The following is a 13,690-nucleotide window of genomic DNA, read 5'->3' as shown; positions in this document are numbered from 1 at the left end:
TTAGTGGGGCTCTAGGTTTTACCCAGGCCCGTCTCACTCGAGCTGAGAGGTGCTCCCGCTTCCCCTGGCTTGTCCTGCATCTGTGGTGCTGTGGGATCACTTGATCTCCTCTTGCCTGGGACCCCAGGCACCCCATCTTTCAGTCCGGCCCTCAGAGGGATGTGGGGAGCTGCCCGGCCTCGGGTGGTGCTATGGTGGGCAGAGCCCCTGCAAGTCAGCTCCCCCAGTGGTCTGTGTGCGGGGCAGGTGGGGGGGGCTGTTCGGCCCCAGGGGTCTCCCTGTGCTGACTGTGGGGTGTCCTGTGGGTCCCCTCCCGCTGGCCTGCTGCTGCTGCAGGTGCCTCTGGGACCTGGGGAAGGGAGGGCAGCCCGCTGCGCAGATCCCGCGACATGACGCGATTGCCCACTGTGAGGTCCCTTCTCTCTCTGCCTCGGGCAGAGGACGACGGCGCCTATGGCAGATGTGGGAGGCGGCGCCTGCCAGAGGGGGCACGTTTCCTTCCCCTGGTCCTTGTGGAAAGTCTTGTTACCCCTGCCCGCAGTGGAAGCGGAGGGGGTGGGATGCTGAGAGAGAGGCCGATGAGCCCCTGATGTTTTATTGTATTTTACCGCGTGCGGGGAGTCATTGAGGCAGGCGAAGAAGCAGCTATGCAATGGTGTTTCCTCCTTCCGTTTCGGGGTGCCGTCGGGGGGGGGACTGGAGGACGAGGGCGCCCCTCCCTGGGCTCCTTCAGGGCATGTTGCTTTGTTCAGGAGATGTTTCTGGGACACTTAGTTGTGTGAAGGGAAAGGTGGACAGGCTCTGTCCTTGCCCTGAGAGAGACACCCTGGCCTGTGGGGCGAGGTGGAGGTGGCCCCCAAGGGGCTTCCCTGCCGAGGCTGAGCAGAGACGTGTGCTTCGGCCTGCCCCTCATTTAGTGAGGATGGGGCTTTATCCAAATGCAATTTGTGTGCAATTCAGTGTGTCCCCTTTAGGGTCCAGTTAGTGAGATGTGCCGGGACACATGCCGCCTGGCTTCCCCCAGCGAGGGGGCGGCTCGTTCGTCCCAGGACCTCCGGCGCTTCCCTGGGCCCCCCACTCACCCGCTCATTTGCTGCCACCGCTCTGGGCTGGCTCTTTGCAGAAGGCCGCCGCCCTGGGCTGGCTCTTTGCAGAAGGCCGCCGCCCTGGGCTGGCTCTTTGCAGAAGGCCGCCGCTCTGGGCTGGCTCTTTGCAGAAGGCTGCGGCCTGTGCTCTTTCACTTCCAGCTGCCTTCTTCCTCCCGACGTGTTTGAGGACTGTCCGTGTGTCGTGTGTATGAGCAGTGCATCCTTCTGCGCAGGAGTGGACGTGGGGCCGTTGGTGTCATGTCCTCCCATGGTAAGTGGTCTTGTCGTTGCCAGCTTTTGGCTGAGTAAAGGTGCTGTGAGCGTCTGTGTCAAATCTGTGCGGACAAACAGGTTTGGGATAAATACCTAAGAGTTGAATTGCTGTTCATATGCTGAGTGTAAGTTTGACTTTTAAAAAAACTGCCAAGCTGTTTTCCAGAGTGGTGGTTCCATCTTCACTTCCCACGGCAGCAAGTAAGAGCCGTGCGCTCAGCGTGCTGGCCGGCACTGGCTGTGGGCCGTCGTTCTGACTAGAGCCCTTCTGGGGGCGGTGTGTGCTGGGATCTCCTGCCGTTCCAGCGTGCTTTTCCTTGATGCCGAGTCCTGTCGTGTGCTCACCGGCCATCTGTGCCCCGCTTTGGTGCAGTGTCTGCTCACATCTGTCACCCGCTGTAGGCTGGGCTGTTGGCCTGATCACGTTGCGTGAGCTCACTCTGGATTCTGGCTATGGGGGACTCGTCAGATATCTGTACTGCAAACCTTTCAGGCCTGGCTTGTCTTTTCTTGTCTTAACTGTCTCTTTGGAAGGTCAGAAGTTGTACGTTTTGATGTTATTGGTGTTTTCTTCTATGGTTTTCGCTCTTTGTATCCCACCTAAAACTTCTTTGCCCACAGCAAGGTCCTAAAGTATTTTTTTTTAAAGTTTTATGGTTTTCGTTTTTACATTTAAGTCTATAATAAACGTTGAGTTTGGTTATCGTGGGGCTGAGGTTCAGTGGATGCCCAGTTATCCAGCACCATTGGCTGGAAAGACTCTCCTTCCCCGTTGAATTCCCTCGGCACTTGTGTCTGAACGCAGGTGACCGTGTGCCCGTGGGGAGTCCTTCTGTTCCCGTGGCTCTGTGTCTCTGCCCGTGCGGCCCCACAGCGTCTCGATGACAGTCACCATGAAGTGAGTCTTGGAATGAGCCGGGAGTGATTTCCTCCTCCTCTGTTTCCTGAAAGAATTTGTGCATAATTGGCATTATTCTTCTCTTAAATGTTTGGCGGATTTCACCTGAGAAGCCGTCTGAGACGGCAGTTCATTGTAAGACTTTACGCCACGGTGTCTTTCCTGTGAGATGCTAGCCACGCTCTCTGTCTCTTCTCAGATGAGCTTTGATTGTTGAGTGTTTTCCGCGGAACCTGCCCGCGCCGTCCCCTTAGTTGTCAGAGTTACTGGCGTGACGTTGTTCATGAGAGCCCTTGGCTGTTGCGTGGACGCCTGTGGGCTGCGGAGTGAGATCTGTCCTTCCTGATAGTGCTCATTTGGGTCTTCTCCATTTTCTTCTCAATTAGTCTGGCTGTACGTCTGTCAATTTTGTTGATTGTTTCAAAGAACCAGATTTTGATTTCATTAATTTTCTCTGTTTATGCCCGGTGTCGATTTAGTTGATTTTTGCTCATCTTTGTTGTTTCGCTCCTTCTGCCTGCTTTGGGGTTGACTTGCTTTTGTCGGATAATTGGTTTGAGACCTTTCTTCCTTCCTAATATAACTGTTTATTGCTATAAATGTTCCTCTGTGTATTGCTTTACTTACACAAATTTGTGTATATTGTGTTTTCATTTTCTTCAGTTAAAAATATTTTGTAATTTCCTTTGTGATTTCTTCTTTTACTAATGGTTATTTAGAATGTGTTGTTTAATTTTCAGGTAATTCTCTATACTTCCAGACGTCTTCCTTTTACTGATTTCTAGTTCAATTCTGTTGGGGTCAGAGAATATACTTGTATGATTTCAGCTGTTATGAATATAGCGAGACTTGCCTTCTGGTCTGAAATGTGGCGCGTCCTCGTGTGTTCCATGCGCACCTGACGAGAATGTGTATTTGGCGGTTGTTGGGTGGAGAGGCCTGTAACTGTCATTCAGGTCGGTTGATGAATAGTGTTGTTGAAGTCTTCGTACCCTCACTGATTTTCTGTCTGCTGGTTCTGTTAACCACCGAGAGAAGGGTGTGACAACTCTGACTGCAGCTGTGGATTGGTCTGTTTCTCCTTTCTAGTCTGTCAGTTTCTGCTTCATGTGTTTTCAAGTTGTGAAATTAGGTGTGTGCGTATTTAGGACTATTCTGTTTTCTTCAGCAGTTGACCCTTCTATCATTGTAAAAATGTCCTTTTTACCCCTGTTCTGAGTTCTGCTCTGTCTCATGATAGTGTCGCTGCTCCGGCTTCCTTACGATTACTGTTTAAATGATAGAATTTTCCAGTCTTTTGATTTATAAGCTGCATCTCTAAAGTCGGTTTCTTGTATTCAGTTACAGTAGAGTTTGCTTTGAACCCTTCTGAGCATCTCTGCCATGGATTGGAGTGGTCACAGAGTGCCTGACTCTGGAGTCTGCACTCCCCCCGTGCGGAGCCCCTGGCCACCTGGGGACTGCGTTGGACGACTCAGGTTGAGACCATTCTCCTTTGTGTAAATACCGGTCTGTTGAGATTAGCATCTCCCGTCTTGATACTTGCTTTCTATGGTTCCCTTCTGTTCTCTTTTTTTTTTCTTTCTCTCTTCCTTCCTCTTTTGGAGGAACTGAGTGTTGAGTGTTCTGTTGACTGCGTTGATGGCTTATGAGCCACCAGACCTGTTCGCTTTGATTTTTGATGATTGCTTCAGAGTTTACAGTTTACTTTTGGCTTCTCACAGTCACCCGTCAGTCGCACAGAGAGCACGCACCTGCTTTCAGCACTTGACACCGTGCCCCTGCATCCCCGACGGACGCCGCTGCCCTCACACGTTCGCTCCTCGCCCGATAGGAGCAGCGTGTCACTGCTAATAACACTTTATTGGTCCTACTTCAATAATCAGTCATCTCTTAAGTAAATTGAAAATGAGACAGAGCATCTCTTCATCAGCCTTCATCCTGGCCCCGGCGGGGGCCCTGCGGCCCCTTACGCACGTCCACCTCACCTTCCTTGTTTCTGCCCACCTGACGAGCTTCGCTTAACACTTCCTGGAGTAAGTCTGGCTGGAGGCGATTCTCTGAGCATTTCTTTGTCTACAATAAATCTTTATTTTGCCTCTATTTTTGAAATATCTTACCTGGGTATGGAATTCTGGCTGAAGGGTTTTCCTTCTCTTCCGCGCCTGAAGGCCGTCTTTCTGTCGTCTTTGGGCTCTTGCGCCGCCTGACGGAGGAGGAAGTCCCTTTCTATTTTGTTCTTCAGCGTGCCACTGTGTGTTTTTCTCGGGCACCTTTTAAAGTTTCTTCTTTATCACAGGTTTTCTGCAGTTTCACCTATAATGTGCCTTGGGCTTTTTATTTTTAATGTTTATTCTGCTTGGGACTTGCTGAAATTCTCAGGATCTCAGTTTATAATTGCGCCATCTTTGGTGACTCTTGGTCCCTATTTCCTGACCCTCCTTCTGTGTGTTTGTCCCCTCTGCGGCTCTCCCCGCACGTGTGCGGCCGCTGGACGCTGCCCCAGGTCCCGCGGCTCCTGCACTTTGTCCAGTCTTTTCCCCTCCGAGTTCCCTCTTGTGTCGCTTCTGTCGTTGCTCCTCAAGGTCACCATCCTTTACTTTGCAGGCTCCGAGCTGCGCTAGTCCCAAGCAGGCACCGTCTGACGTCAGCCTTGTCCTGTGTCTTCACGAGTTCCGGGGGGTCTTCTCCGCGTCCTCCATCTCCCTCTCCCGGGGCAGGCGTGCCCTTCGCTCCCATGAGCGCTCCACACTCTACACACGTGCTTCCCCGCTCCTTCCATTGTTTCTGTCTCTCTCGTGTCTGGGCCTCGTTTTCTGCCGGCTGCTTTTTCTCCTGGGGAGGGCCACGTCTCCCTGCTACTTTGTGAATTTCGTATCCTTTTGCGCTAGGTTTGGTGGTTTTCCTTTGAGGAGGATTGGTCTTTGTCCCAGGGACAGGAAAGTTACAGTGGGGCATTTGGGTCTTTTCGAGATTGTTTTAAAAAGCTTTAGGGCGCTCCAGAGTAGCCCGCACCCTAACCCTGACCCAGCCCCACTCCTCAGGTGTGACCCTCTGTGGCCACCGCTGCACGCCCTGGGCGCTCAGTGAGGTCTTGTGTGCTCCCTGCCTGCACCCTTCGTCGATTCCTGGCTCCGTGAGAGAGAGGAGCATTGTTGGCTCACAGGTCCCTGGTCAGTGCCCTTTTCTCAGAGGTCGTCCTTTCCTTGGCCGGTGGGGTCACTCCCTGTGCACACGCAGAGTGTATTTGGCCAGAGACCCAGGGCACTGGGTGCAGGTTCCTGGAGCTCCCTCTGCCTCGCCTTCTCTCCTTGGTCCCCTGCCCCGGGGAGCTGCTGGGTCTTGAGGCCCCGGCATCTGTCTCCTGCCCGGAGACACTGGGCTCCACCCTAGTCATCCTCCCGGTTCCGCAGGCTGCACCATCTCCTGCTTATCGGAGAGCTGGGGGACCGTGCGGCTCCTCTCAGGCTGGAATACTGTACCCAGGCTTGTCCCTCATCAGGACTGTGTTTCCCATCTTTATTCCAGCTTTTAACTGTTTACAGGGGAGGGCGATCCTGGCCCCCGTTTCCCTTATGACAGAAGCTGAAGTGCTCTCACGGCGTTATTTCCTGAGAACTTGGCTTATGTCTTTGGTTTTAATTTCTACATACTATTGGCCCCCAAATTCCTGTCTCCTTCACATACCTCTGACCTGAGAATTGCCCACATGGTCCCATGCTGACCCAGAGGCACCACCTTCGCCCCCTGACCAGAGTGACCTCTTCCTCGCCCCCGATGCCTTCCATCCCGGCCGCACTGACCACATACCTGGGCTGACAGACGTGAGGACACCACGAGGACACCCGCCGTCCTCCCCTCACTTGCCCCTTCAGTTCCACCTGTCCGCAGTTCTGTCAGCTCTTCCCCGAGGGCTCAGGTAGCCTTCTCACCACCCTTGCCACCACCAAATTCAGGCCCTATTGTCACCTGCACTGAACGCAGAGGCTCGACTACTATTTCTGCAGTAAGTGTCCCACTGCCCACCTGCCTCGGTCACACAGTGCCCACCATTGGTTGTGAGATCCAGGAGCGCATGAGGCAGGATAACCCGTGCATTTTGGGGTTAACCTGAGCCTCCCGCTAGACTCGCAGTGTGTGTCTGTTAGGTTTCCAGCCCTTACTTCCTGCGGTGCGTTTGTGTAACAGGTAAAGAAGAGGGTGAGCTGCCGGAGCAGAGGCCCTGACTCAGACGGGGCATTCGTCTCCCTCCTGCAGCCGTCCAGCTGTCCCGGCCGCGAGGCAGCTCTGCTCCCCAGGGCCACTGGGGGCCCCAGGCTCCTTCCAGCTTGTGGTGCTGTGCCCCTAGGGTGTTGTCTTCATCTGCCCGGTTGAGGTAGAGTCCCACCCATCACGTCCCAGCCCAGGAGGAGGCGTGAGAGGCAGTCACGGGTGGCAGTTTCCTGTTAAAACGTGAGGAGAAACAGTGTGCTCACTTCTCAGATCCCAGGGGTGAGAACTGAGTCACGTGGTTGCTCTTGGCTGCAAGGCAGGCTGGGAAGTGTCCTCTGCTGCTCTGTGGCCAGGCACCTGGGACAAAGGAGAGACTGGGTCTGAAGGAGACAGCTCTAGTTGCCCGACGGCCTTAGGTGGCATCCCCCGTGGCATTCCTTCAGGCTGAGGTAAGAGGCCTCCTGTCTTCCCTCTTGCCTTCCCTGGATTCCACGGGAGGCCAGAGGCGGTCCTGCAGCTGTCCTTGCTCCAGGGCCGGACCTGCCTTGTGTCTTCAGAATATTTGCACATTTCCTCCTACTCTCCCTGTAGGTCCACATTAACTCTCAAGGCAGCTGGCTGGCAGCCACCCCCAGCCCTGGTTTTCATGCCTGCCCACGGTGGCTCTAGGTGTTTACCAAACCCCACAGCAGCCATCGGAAATAGCCAGCTGCAGCTGCTGCTGTTGCCAGGCTGGCACACCCACTGCTTCCATCCCGAGGCGGGGCCTCTGCAAGCTGCTTGCATGGGGCTCTGCATCAGAGCCTTGGCACTTGCCTGCTGGGCTGGGGACAAGACCGGCCCTGGAGGCAGCCCCTCAGGGCAATTTTACCCAGCCCTCTGGCTTCTGCCTGCCCCCTGCCCACTGTACTCCAGGCCTGCCTGTGGGCACTTGCAAGCCCCAGGGCTGCCTTGCCCCTAGGACGGCTCTGCAGTGATTCCTGCTACTGGAGCGGGGGCTGGCGAGCTCCAGAGCCATGCGCCCTCTGGACCACAGCTGGGCCAGCCCCTGGCTCTGCTCCTTGTCAGAGGCCACCTCACTGCCCGCAGCCTGCTCAGCCGGGGCCCTGCTGCTGTGTCTCCGTGGCGTTCTCCCCGAGAGACGGGCCAGCTGCCCTGCGTGCTGTGGCTCTTCACCTTTCTCAAGGCTGCGGCTCCCATGCCGCCTCTGCTCTTTCCTCGTGGGGCCCGGGCCACGCAGCCTCTCCGAGCTGAGCGGCTTCATCCGAGATCGGGACAGAACGTCAGAGCCAATCAGCCAGCGTTATCTGGAAAGACACACACTACACAGGGTCGGCAGCTCCATCGACAGGCAGTCCAGCCCCGTCAGACGGGACACTGGCCCTGAGGGCAGGACTTGCTCTGGATTAGGGGAGGGCCGGCCAGGAGTGAGCGGGCAGACGGCGCTTGAGGGGCTGTCCAGAGGAGCATGGCTTTGAGAAGGGACAGCGAGCTGGTAGCAGATGCTCCGCGTTTCCTGCAGAAGGTCTGTTTACCCCAGTGTGAATGGCTCCTGGAGTCGTCTACACAGAGACATTGAGAACAGGAAGGATTCTTGGAGCCAGATAGTTCCTCCTCTTCATTCCGTAGACAGGAACGAGGCCTGGGAGCTAGCATTGCCTGAGCCCCTGCTCTGCGTCTGTCCTGTAGAAAAACTCACGTCAACCCTCCCTGGGGGTCTCCTCCCCATTCTGCAGGTGGGAACAGTGAGGCTCCCAGAGCCCAGGAGGCGGGCCCCAGATCCCGAGAGCGCGCATGGCAGGCTGGGCTTGGGAGCCAGGCCTGTGGGACCTGAAAGCACCTGTTCATGAGGGGGGTATGTGGATGGTGTGCGGGTCTCCTGCCTCCTAGAACGGGCCCTCCCTGCTCTGTGCCTCCCTCCTGCTGCCCTGGCTGGACCTGGCACAGGTCCGGCCGCTCGTCTTGTCGTGGAGGCTCAGCCACTCTGGGCCGTGCGGGCTCTTCCAGCCGCAGGGGCACCGGAGGTTACTGTTGTCTGTTCTGGAACTTCTATCAGTTGGGTCCTACAGTCTGTGCTCTGGGGTCTGGCTGCTCTCCCTCGGCTCGGTGCGTGAGAGTCTGCCCACGTGGTGCGTCCTTCTCTGCGGCCCTGTCGTGGGCAGGCCCTGGGCCTATGTGCTCCGTCCACGGGCAGGCGCGCCCTTTCCAGGTTCTGAGGAGGAAGCTGCTGTGAATGTCTTACACCAGCTTTCTGTGGACATGTTTGTGTTTCTCTGCGTAAATACCTGGTGGCCTTGCTGGGCGGCGGGTGGGCGGTGTCTAACCTTCAAGGGACGGCAGACCTTTCTGTGGGATTGGGCTGTCTTCTACTCGGCCTAGCAGCCTGGGAGCAGTCCGGTCCTCACCAGGATGTGGTGTCCACACACATTTGGTATTTCTTTTAATTGAGATAAAATTCATACAACATAAAATTCACCATTTTAACCGTCCTAAAGTGTACAATCCAGTGTTTTTGAGTATATTCACAGTGTTGTGCAACCATCATGATTATCTCATTTTAGAACATTCCATCACCCCAGAAAGAAACCCCACACTTGGCAGCACTCCCCCGTGCCCCCTCCCAGCCCCTGGCAGTCACGAGTCTGCTTTCCCTGCTGTGCCTTTGCCCCTGTGACCTGGGCACTTCTGCAGGGGTCGGACAGCGCGGGCCTCGTGTCTGCTCCTTCCACAGGCAGGCAGCCTTGAGGCTCAGCTGTGTTGTGGTATGTGTCATTGCTCGTTCCTTTTCGTGGCTGAAGGGTGTTCCCTTGTCAGGATGGACCGCACCTTGTCGTTGGGTGGCGGGCGCGGCGTCCCCGCCCTGTGGCTCGTGAGCAGAGCTGCGCGCGTCTGCAGGTCTTCACGCAGGGCTCGGCACTCATCTCTCTCGCGTGTGCCCGGCAGTGGTGTTGCTGGGCGCGCTTGGGCAGATGGCACCTGGTGCTAGGCCTTTCAGAGGAGCCGTCCTCTGCTTTCCTCTCCCTCCTTTGGCTTGTGGGCGCACGTGCGCATGCAGGCTCACCGTTCCAGCTCTGAGCTCTGCCCGACCCTGGCGGCCAGCCAGGAGGGGTGACTGCCACCTCTCAGCTTGGGAGCTGTGAGCAGCCAGTGGTGCTGGTCTCCTGTGGGCAGCACAGTGAACGTGTGTCCTCCCCTGTCCTCTTTTCTTGCAGCCACCCAGGTGGATTCGGGTGACCTCCAGGAGCTGTTCCAGGAGACGTCAGCCAATGTCTTCCGAATCAACTCCACCGGTGAGTCTGTACCCAGGCCCAGCCGCGTCCTGTCCTGCCCCCACCTGACTGACTTGGGCCACTGAGAGTACCACGGGAGGTCGGGGTGACACTGGGGTGGTGGGTGTGCCCATGGCCTTCCTCCAACTAGGCCGCCTGCAGTCCAGGCCCAGGCATCTCAGGACGGGCGGGCAGGCCAGGTCAGTGAAGGCAGAGCGTGTCGGCCTCAGGACAGCATGGGGGCAGGCCTGCCGTCCTCCCACCCCGAGGCTGCTGCACCCTCAGCTCCGCTCCTCTCTCACGGTCACATGCCCTGTGCGACCTGGACGAGGCCCCAAGGGGAAGGAGCATGTCAGAGCCTCCCTTAGACAGGCAGTGCTGGCTGACTCACAGGTCACAGGCTGGGGGTTGGGGGGCAAGAGCCACACACCAGAGGGCCAGGTCAGGGCTTGCCCTCTGCTCCTGCAGTGCTGGGGACACGTTGGTCAAGCAGGAGAGGGGAGGAGAGGAGCCCTCCGCCTGACCTAGGTAGGGCAAGGCCCGCGGGGGGCCGCTCCCAAGAGCCCTTGAGCCCCATGTGAGCCCAAGAGCCTGTCCCAGGGCAGCTGGGGAGAGGGGTCCTGTCCGGGGGCTCTGCTGGGGGTTCGGCAGACTGAGCGAGAGGGCCTGGGCACTGCCCGGCCCTGCTGTCCTGGCTCCCACAGGTCCTTCACTTGGGTGGTCTCCCTGGCCCTGACCCCCGTGTCCTTGGGCCCCTGCCCTGCCTCTGCTGGGGGTGCGGGACATGCCTGGGGTCTGGGGGTCACCTGAGGAGCTCCCTCTGTTCCTTATGCCTGTCCCCTTCTCTCGGCAGTGACCTCCTTGGAGCAGAGCCTCCGTTCCCTGGGGACGCCGAGTGACACGCAGGAGCTACGGGATAGCCTGTGAGTGTGTGCCTGTGTTCAGTGTATGTGGGTGTCATGGGTGTGCCCTGCACTGTCCACACACTGGCCCCACAGCTGCCTGGACCCCACATCCCCGAGGGCCAGCCTGCCTGGTGCTGGAGCCTGAGGCTGAGCTCACGCTGGGTGTCACCCTCCATTGGAGGCACACAGGTGTGCCCGCGCCCCTCTTAGAAGCTCAGGTGTCCTGTGTTGCCCACAGAGAACACACACACACCCGTGTGCAGGATCACACTCAGGTGGCGGGACATGCGTCGGCATGCACACTTTCTGCCCCACTATCTCCACACATGTCTGCCATGCACCAGAGCTCAGTGATGGGGCTGCACACTGAGCGGGTGCACATGGCACAGGAGTGCTGTCTGCACAGCGGTTTGCAGGTGGTGGACTCAGGCTGGGTTGGAGCCAGGATTTGTGTTTTTGATTTCTCCTCTGCTAGGGTCCCACTGGGCATTCCTTTTGGGGTCACCCAGAGGCCGGCCCTGGGTTGGCCTGGTGAGGCTGCGGGTCTGGGAGGCGGTTCGGCTGTGACAGACGGGCTCCTCAGGTGCGGTGCTGTCTGCAAGCTGGAGCCCTGGGTCCCTGGGGAGGGAAGGGCGATCCCTGCAGGGCACCCGGCTGGCACAGGGCAGGCCAGCTCTGTGTTCAGGCCAGCCTGGGCCCAGCGCCTCTCCACAGGCTGTGAGGCCCTTCTCAGGGGCCCCGAGGAGCCCCCAGTTCTCCCGGCAGCAATCTCAGTGTGGTGCAGGGTGGGCAGCGCTAGGGGGAGCCAAGGCCTGTGTCGGAGCCCCTGTTCCCTCCGCCGCCTCCTTATCTGGGGCTCCCGGGTGGGTCATGACGCCTCTTTGAGTTTGAGCCACCTTGCCTGTGAACAAGGACGGTGTGGGGTGGTGGACTGAATGTGCTCTTAGAGGCGCGGCTGTGGACAAGACCGTGTGTCTCTTCTTGGCATCGACGTCTGTTGGAGAGGTGGGGGCCCTTCTTCCAGGCGAACCACTGCACTAAGCCTGAGCAGCCCCAAGGAGGCCTAGGTGCTTGGACAGAGCTGAGCCCCACACCCCACATGGAGTTGCATGGAGCCCCATGCTTGGACCCAAGGATTCTCTGCCTCCTCCCGTTGTCACGCAACCCTACCCCACCTGTGGACCACTGGTGCTTCCTGGGTTGGAGGAGTCCCCGCAGGGCATAGTGGGGAGGGCTGTCCTGGACCTGTCCCTAGCCCTCTCCCTCCCCCTACCTTTGTTCTGGGCAAACCAAGAAGTTGGTGTTCCCCAGGAGAAAACCGTTAAATTGTTCTTTGGGTAATGAGCATTCGATGGCCAGTCCCGCAGGGCGTGAACCTGCAGGGGACCATTCCTTGCTGATGCCAGGCCTGCACCTTGTCAGATCCCAGTAAGAACCCGGGCATCGGTGGCCTTCCTTACATGCCCTATGTCCTTGCAGGCACCTGGCCGGTCACCTCAGCAGGGAGCCTTATGGTTTGGGGACCCATGCTGGTTGTCTGGCTGCGCCTCCAAGGTCTGGGCCCATCATCTGTGGGTTAAGTGTGTTCTGTCCTTATGATTCTTGATGCTTTTGGGTTACCGATCGTGGCAGCATTGTACCTCTTAGCAGAATAGGGCTTCCTTGTGTGGGGCTCACCCTGCCCTTAGCTCTTGCATCCTGCCAATGACCTGGAGAGAGGAGGGCAGGTCATGTTATTCCTGTTTTACAGATGAAGACACTCAGTCTCTGAGAGAGGTTGGAGTGTGGCCAAGGCTACACCTCTCTGAATTGACAGACCCAAACTCAGCCATCTGCCCACCCATGCATCCATCCACTTGCCTGCTTAGCCATCCATCCATCCATCCATCTCCCTGCCTATCCACCCATCTACGCATCCATCCATCCATCCACCCATCCATCCATCCATCCATCTCCCTGCCTGTCCACCCATCTATCCATCCATCCATCCATCCACCCACCCATCCATCCATCCATCTCCCTGCCTGTCCACCCATCTATCCATCCATCCATCCATCCACCCACCCATCCATCCATCCATCTCCCTGCCTGTCCACCCATCTATCCATCCATCCATCCATCCACCCACCTGCCTATCCACTTATCCACTCATCCATCCACCCATCTATCTATCCATCCACCTGCCTGTCCATCCATCAACCCATCTATCTGCCGATCCACTCATCCATCCATCCAACTGCCTACCCACCCATCTACCCATCCATCCATCCACCCATCCATCTGTCCATCCAGCCACCTGCTTATCCACTTATCCATCCACCCACTCATTTATCTACCCGTTCATCCACCCATCTGTCTGTCAATCCATCCACCCACACCTGCCTGTCCACCTATCCATCCACCCATTCATTCATCTACCCATCCATCCACCCATCCATCCACCTGCTTATCAACCTATCCATCCACCCATTCATTCATCTACCCATCCATCCACCCATCCATCCACCTGCTTATCAACCTATCCATCCACCCATTCATTTATCTACCGATTCATCCACCCATCTGTCTGTCTATCCATCCACCCATCCACCTGCCTATCCACCTAGCCATCCACCCATTCATTCATCTACCCATCCATCCACCCATCCATCCATCCACCCATCCATCTGTCCATCCATCCACCTGCTTATCCACCTATCCATCCACCCATTCATTTATCTACCCATTCATCCACCCATCCATCTGTCTATCCATCCACCCATCTACCTATCCATCCACCTATTCATTCATCTACCCGTTCATCCACCCATCCATCCGTTGCCTATCCATCACTTGCCTATCCAGCTATCCATCCACCCATCCACTTGCCTATCTAGCTATCCATCCACCCATTCATCCGCCTATCCATCCACGTGTTCATCCACCTATCCATCTACCTGTTCATCCATCCATCTTTTCTTCTGTCCATTCATTCAGGCTAGCTGGGACTACCTCTGCCAAGTCTGGGGTCCAGAGCTCAAGGCAACAGAGGGTCCTTTGCAGATT

At 56.9% G+C, this 13,690-nt stretch overlaps 1 protein-coding gene across 50 annotated transcripts in view; it reads left to right on the top strand.

The window, feature by feature from the left end:
* Positions 1–13,690, top strand: part of TSNARE1 (t-SNARE domain containing 1) — a 171,645-nt gene that overhangs the window by 54,134 nt on the left and 103,821 nt on the right. For all 50 annotated transcript variants that reach the window (XM_070631151.1, XM_070631169.1, XM_070631168.1 and 47 more), the window contains 2 exons: positions 9,684–9,761; positions 10,594–10,663. In XM_070631151.1, coding sequence (XP_070487252.1) covers positions 9,684–9,761; positions 10,594–10,663 — 148 coding nt within the window. The remainder of the gene's footprint in view (positions 1–9,683; positions 9,762–10,593; positions 10,664–13,690) is intronic.

The sequence above is a fragment of the Equus przewalskii genome, chromosome 8 (assembly GCF_037783145.1).
Source record: "Equus przewalskii isolate Varuska chromosome 8, EquPr2, whole genome shotgun sequence".
Lineage (NCBI taxonomy): Eukaryota > Metazoa > Chordata > Mammalia > Perissodactyla > Equidae > Equus > Equus przewalskii.
The sequence above is the reverse complement of the archived record's forward strand: the minus strand, read 5'-3'. Positions and strand labels throughout refer to the sequence as shown.